Below are 10,899 nucleotides of genomic sequence, written 5' to 3'. Positions count from 1 at the left end.
TAATACCGGAGGGGTCTGGGGGTGAACTGCAGCCGCCTCTAGGGTAGGACCTCCGGGGGGCGGGGTGGTTCTGCCGGGCTTCCCGCAGTGAAGATGCAGCTGCCTCTGGGGAGGGACATGAGGAGCGCTGGCCGCATCCGGATCGCTGCGTGGGGACGTGCAGCTGCTTCTGGGGTGGGACCCGCGAGGGGGTGGGGCTGGATGTACCGGAACCCCGCTGCAACCGCCGCTGGGTGGGGCGCTGGCTGCGCTGGGACCCCCAAGGGTGCCGGGATGCAGCCGCCTCTGCCCCCCGCCCCTCGGGGCGGCCCTGGCTGCGGCCCCGCCCCACCGGTGCCGGCGCTGGAGCCGGGCGGACGCGTTATGCAAGCGCTGACCCACTAACACACATCGCGCCGCCGCCGCCGCCGCCGCCGCCGCCCGGCCCGGCCTAGGTACCGGGGCGCCGTGGGGGGCGGGTGCTGCCCACGCCATTGTGTCCCGGCGCGTTGTGTGAGGGGCTTGTGTTGTGTTGTGTTGTGTCCGCGGCCGCTTGTGCGGGGCTGCGCCGTGTGTTTGTGTGCATCGTGTGCGTGTGTTGTGTGTGTGTGATTGGGTGCATCGTGTTTGTGGTTGTGGGGTGTGTAGGGGGGTGGGTGGCTGTGAGTTTGCTTGGGGTGGTATTGGGGAGCCTGCATGCCTCCCTCCTAAGTGCATTGTGTGGGTTGTGTGGACCTGGGGTGTATGGCTGTGTGTGTGTGTGTGTGTGCATGTGTGTGTGGGGGGTGCATGTATCGTGTGTGTGTGTGTCAGGGGAATGGGCACAGGCATGCATCATGTGCATTGTGTGTGCCTGGGGTGTATGGTTGTATTTGTGCGGGGGGGGTGCAGGTATGCATTATGTATGTTGTCTATGCCTGGGTTTGGTTGTGTTCATGTGTAGGAAGGTGTGTATCCTGCGGGAGGGAGTACAGGCATGCATTGTGTGCATGGTTGAGAGTTTGCTTAAGGGGGTGCACACTGTGTGCATGTATTGTGTGTGTTGTGGGTAGGTGCACGTGCATGGTGTGTGTGTTGTGCATTTGTGTGGGGGTGCATGGTGTGTGTGGTTGCATAGTGTGTTGTGTGTGCATGCATGGGGAGTGTGGTTGTGAGTTTGTGTGTGGGGTGTGCATAGTTGCATCGGGTATGTTGTGAAGGTGTGTATGCTGTTGGTGTGTGAATGGGGTGTGTGCCTGTTATATGTGTGTATATGTGCATGCAGGCTTATCTTGTGAGGTTGTGCCTCCACGTGCACTTTGTGTCAAGCATGTCTTGTGTGTGCGTGCCTGGTGTATGGCTGGATCAGGCTGTGTGTGTCTGCGTGTCCATGTGTGGGTTGGTTGTATGTGAGGAGTTGCTATGGCATGTGCATGGGGGTTCCTAGGCAGTGTTTTATTGTGTGATATGGATGTTGTGTGTTGTGACTGCATTGTAGCAGGCACTGTGATATGTGTATGTCTGTCTGGAGTGGGCAGAGTTTGTACTAGACAGTTTGTGCTCTGTGTTTGTGTGTTGTGGTGTTGTGCAGTGGGTCCTTGCCATGTGTTGTATCCTGTGTCTATTGTGTGTGTCTGGCTGGGCTGGGCATGTAGTGTGTGCTCTGTTTTCTTACACATGTAGCATGTGTGTGGCTGTGTGACCGTGTGTCTATTTTGCTCATCCTGGGGTATGGACAAGCCTGCATGGTCTACACATGTTCCATGTGTTATGCCATGTGTGTGTGAAGTCTCCTGTAAGTTCTTTTTTTTTGGGGGGGGGCAGTGTATGATGGTTGCGTACTACACCAGGTGCATGTTGTATGCACGCTGCATGTGTGCATCATGTTCTGGGCCAACCAGTTGCATTTCTGTTGCATCTCGGGCATCCATGTTACATGGATGCAATTCAGTGATATTCTGTGTATGCGATTCAGTGTGTATGTCCATTTATGTCCCTCTTTGTGTCATGTGGACTCTGTACACACTTGAAGTGGGTTTGGGTCTCAGTTGGGCATCTCTGTTGTGTGCCCCTCATATGTCCATCCTCACGCATGGCATATTCATGTGTTATATCCACCCTGTGTGTGACTGGGGGGTGGGGGTCCCTGTCAGTTGCCCTGTGGCTGCCCCCACCTCCCAGCTCCCTCCATCATCCTGCCCAGCACCCTCTGGACATGGGAGCCCAAACACACACATGTACACACACATACGCACGCTGCTGTTGCTGCCTGGGTCACTCCCCTCAGTCTTGACCTACTTTTGCAGGACCAGGCATGTTCGGAGAGCCATGAAACCACTCTGGCAGCTAGATCTGGTTGCATATGTGTGTGTGTGTGTGTGTGTAGCCTGGCACCCAGCTCCACAGAACCCATGCTCACCCCCACAGAGCAGCCCCCCCCAGCCAGGGAGGGGACCCAGGTGTCCTAGCTTTCAGTGCCCTCCTTGCTGTAACCGTGACACTCCACTGCCTTCCTGGAGAGGGGAAGAATCCAGGCTTTGGGGCCTTGGTACAGCCCAGGCCCAGGGTTCCCCCCCCCCGCCTACCAACTGAGCATTCCACAATACCCCCAGTGGGGGGCAGGAGCTGGGGTCCCATGGAGCCTGGGGTGCAGCATTGTGGGGCCCTGCCAAGAGCCCTGAAAGCAGTGCCCCACCCCACCATCAGGCAGGAACAGGACAATTCCTGGATACCTGGTTTCCATCCCCAGCTCTTGGAGGAGTGTGGGGGCTGTGGGGTTAGAGAATGGAGAGAGCTGGGAGCCTGGATGCCTGGGTCCTCTTTCCCAGCTCCAGGAGGGGTGTGGGGTTGGCGGGGGAGGGGGTAAGAGCAGCAGGAAGCTGGAAGTCCAGATGCCTGGGTTCTCTCCTCAACTCTGCAAAATGAATGGGGTCTGTGTGGTTATAGCAGTGGGGCTGGGATCCAGGATGCCTGGATCCTTTCCCAGCTGCTGGAGGTCCAAGAGGGCTCGAACAGAGGAGGACTGGGAGCCCTGACACCTGGGTTCTCTCCTGGTTTTGGGAGGGGGAGTTGGGGTTGCCCCTCAGGGGGAAGGTGGGAGCCAGAACTGGATCCCTTTGGTGCCTTATACCCCCTTGGGTGGTATGTGTGTGTGGGGGGTCAGAATCCTGCCCTGATACCACCCCTACACCACACACATGTGCCCCCCCTCCAGCCATGGGTGCTATGCCCCAGGGCCAGCAAGAGCAGGAAGCAGCCTTTCCAAGCTTCTCCCAGCCCTGGCCCCTGTGATGCCAGCCTCAGGCAGGACCACACCCTGGCCTCCTGCCCTTCCCAGGTCAGTGGGTTAATAGGGCTCTCTTGACATTACAATGCCAGGGGCACAGACCCAGGGGGGCCCCAGTGGGGGATAAAGCACCAGGTCCTGGATTCAAGGGATAGTGGGTGTGTGCAGGAGTCGGCTGCCAGCCCCAGCCCTAGGTAGATCCTGTTCCCCACCATCCTGCCTGTCTCCCCTCCCCCCCAGTGGGTGATGGGTGACGTTACTGGGAAGTAGCTAGTACCGCCCTCATACCAGCTCTGGGGTGCGGCCCCAGCCCAGCCCCGCGGCTGCTGCACGTGCCAGCTGGGCACAGGGCCTGGTCTAGGAGCATGCTTGACCTAGAAAACAGAGCTGGGGTGTGGAGTTGAGGTTGGAGGGGTGGGGGGGAAGCAGGCCAGCGGGGGTGCCATGCTTTTGGGAGGCATTGTGGGTCAGCAGGGGGCATTAGGGGGTACCAAGGGGCATTAGGGGAAGGATCAGGGGGCAACTGCAGCCCAAATCAAGCCCAGACTACCCTGGTAAGGCTAAGAGAGTTGAAATGGAACCCAGGTGTCCTGGCTCCTGGCTCGCCCCCACTTCCTGGAGCAGAGACGGAGAACTCAGGCATAAGGGTCGGAACTGTGACCCTGGCTTAGGCCAAAGGCGTTCACCTGTACAGGGCAGGAGTAGGAAAGCTGATTGGAGGGAAGAGCTTAGCATATGTGTGCTCACACACACATTCACACACGTGCTGCAGTGCTTGTGTGTGTGTTAGGTACTGGGATGCCTGAGATCTTTCCCCAGCTTTGGGGCAGGTGTGGGGCAGGCTGGGAGCCAGGGCATCTGGGCTCTCTGCCTGCAGCTGGGGTCTTTATGGGTGGGCGTGATAGAATCTATGAGGAGGGGGCTGGGTATCTGGGCAGTAATAACCTCTGTAGGAGGGCAAGGGACTTGCTGTGCCCCAGTGCCTCCTGCCTTGGTTGCGAGTGACCCCTAAAGTGCAGCCAGGCTGGAAGGAATCCTGTGCCCCTTCCCAGCCCCAACACATGCATGCATACACATGCACACTCATGCCCACGCTCTTCTAGCCCCCCCAAGCCAGCAGCCCTGGCATGGCGCCTACTCCTTGTGCAATCAGGGCCTGTTGTGACGCGGCACCATGTTTACTGACCTATATTTCTGCTGCCTGCGTCCGCTGCGGTGGCGTCATGTGGTTGGGAAGGGAAAGAGGGATGCTGTGCCTGGCCCCACATAGGGCACTGAGCTTGGGGAGCGGTTATGATGCAGGGGGCCCCTTGCCCCCCCTTTGTGCCCATCAGGCCCCTCTAGGGGAGGGGGCAGGGGGTGCCTCCTGGCCACTAGGGGTCCTTGCAACAAGGGTATTGTCATGTGTGTGTTTTGCCAGGTCTAGGGCTCTGGGTGTGTGGTGCTATGTGCATGTGGCACAGTGTATCTGTTGTGCAGTGGGTGTGTTGTATGCCCTGTTCAGTATGTGGGGCAGCGTGGAGTAATCTGTGCTGTACAGTGGGGCTGTATATTTGTGTGATGCAGTGTGCCTAAGTGGTGCAACGTGTGTGCAGCGCATGCGGTGTAGTGTGCAGTGTGTGTGGTACAGTGTCCATAGTTCACCATATGTTTTGTGTAGTACTCACGCATGTGTATTTGTGTATATGGTGCAGTGTGTGTGTGTATGTGTGCAGTGTGTCTGTTCAATGTATTTTTGTGCAGCATGCATGTTTCATAGTGTGTGTGTATGTGTGGTATTTGTTGTGTGGTACAGTGTGTGTCTTGTGCAGTGCATCTGTTGTTCAGCGTTGTGTGTGTGTGGTGCAGTGGGTGCGGTATGTGTGTGCAAGTTACACATTGTGTCTCTGGTGTCTGCGGGCGCTGCTCAGACCTGCCAGGTTGTGCAAGCGTGGGGTGCGGAGGGGAAGGGGGCGTGCCAGGCTGGGCTGAGTGCTGGGTACAGGGTACAGATATCCAACCTGCCTCCGGTCCTTCCTCCTAGGTTCTTCTTCCTTCTGGTCCTCCCCAGGTCTGGCGCAACCCTGCTCCGTTCCAGCTCCTGCCTGTGCCCGCCACAGTCCCAAGCCTCAGCTCCCATCCAGGACAGGACCCTGCAGCTGCCACAAGGATGCTGCCCTTGCTCTCTGCGTGGCTGGGGTGGCTCGGGGGGGCCTGATGCCCATGGTGTACTGGGGCTTCCTAACCCCGCAGGCAACAGGGTGAGACGAGACCAGCCCATCCAGTGCCGGGACCTGGTGAGTGACACTGCAGCGCTTCTAGCCAGATTTCCAGCAGCCAACACCAGGGGGGCAACTCATCAGCCGTATAGACACCCCCACCACACACCCCCGAGGCAGGATACCGGCAGTAAGGAGCCTCCAGAGGGGCAATATTCTATTGGCAAAGACCCCTGGCAGCACTTTTTCCCCAGGGGCAATATACCAGGAGTACAGGGCCCTCCAGGGGACAATATCAGCTGTACAGACCCATCCACCAGATCCCAGAGGTCAGAACTGATCCAGAGGGCAATATTCCAGTGCTACAGACCTCTAGGGCAAGAGCTGACTAGCAGAGACCATCCCCCACCAGGGGCAATATACCAAAAGCACTGATCCAGGGAGCAATATTCCATTGCTACAGCCCCTGTGGAGCAATATTCCAGTGCTGAAGACCTCCTAGGGCAAGAATCAACTGGCAGAGACTCCCCCCCGGGGCAATAAACTGCTCCAGGGGGCAATATTCCAGTGCTGAAAACCTCAGAGTGCAATAGTCCATTGCTATAGTCCAACTGTCCAGAGCCCGGAGGACCATACGTCGGAGCCATAGCCCTCTCCGGCCCCCCCTCGAGGGCCAGGCATGGAAGGGCTGTGTTTTGCCCCTGAGGCAGGGCTGCCCCGGTCCCGGGGGCTGAAGGGGCGAACGGGGGTAGGTGGGCGGCGGCAACGGGAGTTCATTGCGGCTGAGAAGAAGGATGCAAGCTACTGGGAAAAGCGGCGCAAGAACAACGAGGCTGCCAAGCGGTCGCGGGAGAAACGGCGTTGTCAGGACCTGGCGCTGGAGACGCGGGTGTTGGCACTGCACGAGGAGAATACCCGGCTTCGGGCTGAGCTGCTGCAGCTCAAGCTGCGCTTTGGCCTCCTTGGTGCCGCTGCCTTCGTAGAGCAGAGCCGCCAGCTGGGCCGGCGCCGAGGCAGTGGGATGGGGGATGACACACCCTACGATCCCCATGCCCCCACCCCCAGCTCTGATGACTCCTCTGAGACCGAGTCCCGGCCCCGCGGGTCCCTCTCGGACATGTCAGATGGGTCTTCGCGTGACAGCCCTGTGCCACAGACATGGGGCGAAGCCCAGGCTGCCAGCCGGGCTCGTGGTCCCCCCGAGACCTCCCCTGGCTCTGGTCCCCGCAGTGTCATTCTGTTTGGTGCCAGCGGGCCCCCACCAGCCCCTCCAAGGGCCATCGAGATAGAAGAGGATGAGGCCTACGGGCCTTACACCCCCAGTTGCTGTGGTGATGAGGCCTACCACACCATGTCCACGCCTGCCGCCCTCCCTGAGGCCTGTGGAGCACCCCTCCTGCCAGTGGTGGCTGGGTACCCCTCGCACCCTGCTGGCTTCCTGGTGGAGGAGGGGGCTGGGGGCTACTCAAGTGAGGAAGACCCGGGTTGGGGCGGCCCCCCAGCCAGTGGGGACAGCCCTCCGGACATCAAGATGGCTGCCCTGCCCCACAAGCTGCGCCTCAAGGGTCGGGCGCACAGCAGTGGGGCACAGGAGCCAGCCCTCCCCACACCACTCCTGCTCCTGCCCCTGCCTCAGCCCCCCTCTGCCGCTGCTGTGCCGGGGGTCCAGGCTAGCGGGGGTGGGGAGGCAGCACTGCCTGAGTGGGAAGGTGAAAGACCAGAAGAGATGGCTGCTCTGGTGCGCCGGGCCCTGCTCCTTCATGGCCAGCCCTCAGGGGCTGGCGCCCTGGAGAGACTGCTGTGCCGTGGCCCCCCACCTGGCGATGTGGCAGGGGGCTGGGGGGCTGGGGCCCGGCCCACCTGATGTTCTTCCCCAGGACCTGTGGCCCCCCCCTAGCTCTGGAGTTGAGGGGTGGTCCCTACAAAAGTGATAGTGCCCAGCCTGGCACCCGCAGGGGCTGGGAGAGCCATCTGCTGAGCTGGGATCCAGCGAGCAAGGAGTGCCCCCCCCAATCCTGCCAAGCCTGTGATCCGCTTGGCCTGAGATATCTGGGCAAGGATGAGCCCCCTTATTCTGCTGGAGATGGGATCTCCTGGGTCTGGGATCCTGGGAGGAGGAGAGGGGTCTGTTCTGTGGGGATCTGGGGAGGGGAAAAGATCTCCTCCCTACCTTGGCTGCTTGGGTTGGGATTCACTGGGCTTGTAATCCAGGTGGCAGGGGGCAGATTCCTCTGTTGTGTCAGGGTTTGTAGGGAACTGGGGAGAGGAGAGATCTCCCTGTTGTGCAAGAGACAGGATCGACTGGATCTGGGAATCTGGGCAGAGGAAGGGTGTTTATCTCCCTGGGATCTGGGAGCAAGGAGAATCACCCCCTCATCTTACTGGGCTCAGAATCCACTAGCTTGGATTCCACTGGAGCTCAGAGGACCAATTTCCCCCACTCAAGCAAGGGGGGGGGCGGGATTTAGGGGTCTCACACCTTCCCTGCCAGCTTTAGATGCCCCCTGAGACTCAAGCAGGCTCTAAACTGCCAGCAATGGGGGTCCCCCAATCACCAGCCACACCCCATCCGGCCATGTGGGGGCTCAGGGAGGGGCTGAGGAGGTCATGGGCTCAGTGTAACAGAGTGGGGGAACAGACCACTGTGTATTTAAATTGAATCAGAATAAATGCCCCCAAATTCTTTCTCAAATGGCTTTGGAATTAGTGTGTGTGTGTGGGGGGTGCCTTCCCCTGCTGGGGGGCTGTGGGGGGGGGCTGGGGAACCCAGGCATCTGTGCTGCTCCTCTCCCCCCTGCTCCAAGCCAGGTTCCCAGCATTAGTAGGTCAGGCAGGTAAGTAGGGCAGCGCCAGGGCCCTGGGGCAGAAGCATAAACACTAGTGGGGGGCAGGGGGAATTCCTCTGTGGCTCAGATCAGCCCCCTACCTACCCTGGCCAGGGGTGGGGGGAGAGAGGATGAAGAACACCAGGTTTCAGAGTGATACATGATGCACAGCACACTCATGCACACAGGTGCACACACATGCAACCCAGTCATGTGAAGTAGTGTCCACATAATCCATGTGTAGGCTATGTTGGACACAGCACATTTATACATGTGTACAGCATGATTGTACAAAGCCACGCACATTTAACCCATGTGTGTAGTGGAAGGAAATGCAACACAAATGCTGGCACACAGTGGAAAGAGGGCATGTTACACAACGTGGATGCTGGTATATACATGAACATCTAGCTGGGGTCATTTGACCCCAGTACTCTTTCCTGCCATGGCAGGGGGTCGGACTAGATGATCTGCTCAGGTCCCTTCCGACCCTACAAACTATGAAACTATATAGTGCAGAGAGGGTAAGTTGCACAACACGGATGCTGATGTGCTGAGAAGGCATGTTACACGCAACACAGCAGCATGTGGTGCAGAGAAGGCACATGACACACAACATGGATGCCAGCCCCAGGGGCTCAGGATGGCTGCACCTGGAGGCAGGTGTGTGACGTGCATAACAATACAGACATGCTAGGCTTGGACACTATGTGCAGCACAAAACATGCAAAAAACCAATACAAATGCACATACCAGGCACATGGCACAGCCAAAAAGTCAACACACATGACAACAGGAGCACATACACAGTGCAAACACAACACACATGCATGCAGACATGCATTACAGACAAATACACACTGCCCCCTGCACAGCTCCCCTGAATGTGTGTGTGCATGTGTGCATTTGCACTCCTGGCCTGGAACTGGAGCCCAAGTATCTGGATACTCCCCCCAAACCCCTAAACCCACTGACCTCCCTGAGCTGGATAGAACCCAGACATCCAGGCTCCCTCCCACCCCACAATCCCCAGGTCAGTGTGGGATAATCCTGGCTTAGCACAGGCAGGAGGAACATGTCAGTGAAAGTAGGTCATAGCACCCCCACCCCAGCCTGTTGCCAGGGCAACGCTGCTGCAACCCAGCTGATGGGATGGAGGGGGGATATCACTGGCAGGGGATGGGAGGGTCACAGCGGGGGGGACCTGCTGATGGGGGGGGCAGAGTACCCTCCATTGGGTTTTGGTGGGGGGGTGCAAACAGAATGAGGGTGTCCCAGGGTGGGGCTGGGAGCCTGGATGCCTGGGTTCCATCCACAACTTTGGAGTCTCGGGGAGGGGGAAAGTGGGGCTGGGAGCCTGGATGCTTGAGTTTTTCCCCCAGTTCTGGGGTCCAGTGGTTAGGGGGATGAAGCTGGGAACCTGGACACCTGGATTGCCTCCTTGGCTGGGGGTTGGGCAGGGGGGTGTTTCCTGGTTCAAGTACCACCCAAGGGGCAGGGAACTGATGGGGGGGAAGGGCACCTTTAACCCTTGCGTGCCCAGGTCTCCAGCCTGGCACTTGTGGCCCAGCTCACATGGGCACTGGTGGGTGGGGGAGGGGGGACAGGAAATTGAAGGCAGCCCCACCCTGCAGGAAGTGGGGGCAAAATATGTCCCCCACCACTACCTGCACACGTTCAGCCAGGGAGAGCAGGGCCCAGCTTGCAGCCAGCCTAGGAGCACCTGAGTCAGACTCCCAACCCAGACCCCTGGGTTCTCTCCCAGCCTCTAGGAGCTAAATGGGGCCTAGTGGTTAGTGCAGAGTCGGGGGCACAGAGAGGGAGTCTATTGCAGGATTCTGGAGGGGAGTGGGGACTGCTGGTTAGAGCAGTGTGTGTGGTGCTGGGAGGTGGGCTGGGGCCCAGGACTCCTGAGTTTTCTTGCTGAAGCTGGAGTAGCTTATCCTTCCCTAGTACAGGTTGCTGGTTCACAGGATGGGGTTCCCAGTGCTGGTTGGGAGGGGGGACTGGTGTGTTTTGGGGTGCAGGGTCCTAGGGGAGTGGGGAGGAGATGGGGGGGGTCTTGGTTGGGAGAAGGGCTTCTGAGGGGGACAGAACAGATGCGGGGCGATCCTTAGGTTGAGGGGAGGGGAGGGTAGCTCCCACCAACCCTCACTCACCTGCCCTCATCTCTGCCCAGCTGGGCCTGATCCATAGGGGGTACATGAGCATTTCCTCACATGGCCCCTCCTCCCCAAAGGTCCTTGCATAACCAGCCACACTCAGGCCCTCAGGCGCTGGGATCCAGGCCAAGGCTGCGTGGGCGATGGCAGGGCATGGGAGCCGCTGTCACATGCCCAGGATCCCTGGACCTGGGGCGTGGGGGAGGCAAAGTTGTGCCCTCCCACTTTATGCTTACCCCCCACAAAAGGAGCAACCCCTTCCGTAGCTGCATGGCAGGAGGGCACTATTGGGGCACCCCCCTACATTTGGGGGGCAATATTAGGGACTGCCATTAACTGAGCAGGCCAGGGCGGCACCCCACGCCCCTCCCTCTGTGCAGAAGGACCTCCTCCTACCCCCGCCCTCCCTGATGGAGGTCCTCCTCCTCCTCCCCAGGTATTGGGGGGTTTCCTTCCATGAAGCAGCAAAA

General features: G+C 59.1%; 1 protein-coding gene across 1 annotated transcript; it reads left to right on the top strand.

Annotated features, from left to right (window-relative positions):
* Positions 1-5,501: 5,501 nt before the first annotated feature.
* Positions 5,502-8,115, top strand: LOC149858741 (nuclear factor interleukin-3-regulated protein-like). The gene has a single exon (XM_090059455.1). It carries the CDS (start codon positions 6,122-6,124, stop codon positions 7,304-7,306), a length of 1,185 nt encoding a protein of 394 aa, XP_089915581.1. The 5' UTR covers positions 5,502-6,121; the 3' UTR covers positions 7,307-8,115.
* Positions 8,116-10,899: the final 2,784 nt, after the last annotated feature.

This window comes from Crocodylus siamensis, chromosome 8, assembly GCF_052110815.1.
Source record: "Crocodylus siamensis isolate JL-2025a chromosome 8, ASM5211081v1, whole genome shotgun sequence".
Classification (NCBI taxonomy): Eukaryota; Metazoa; Chordata; order Crocodylia; family Crocodylidae; genus Crocodylus; species Crocodylus siamensis.
This window is presented reverse-complemented; position numbering and strand designations above follow the sequence as displayed.

What these genes read in the sequence shown, in the direction of transcription:
- LOC149858741 (XM_090059455.1), top strand. Translation starts at nt 6,122, where the DNA reads ATGGAAGGGCTGTGTTTTGCCCCTGAGGCAGGGCTGCCCCGGTCCCGG.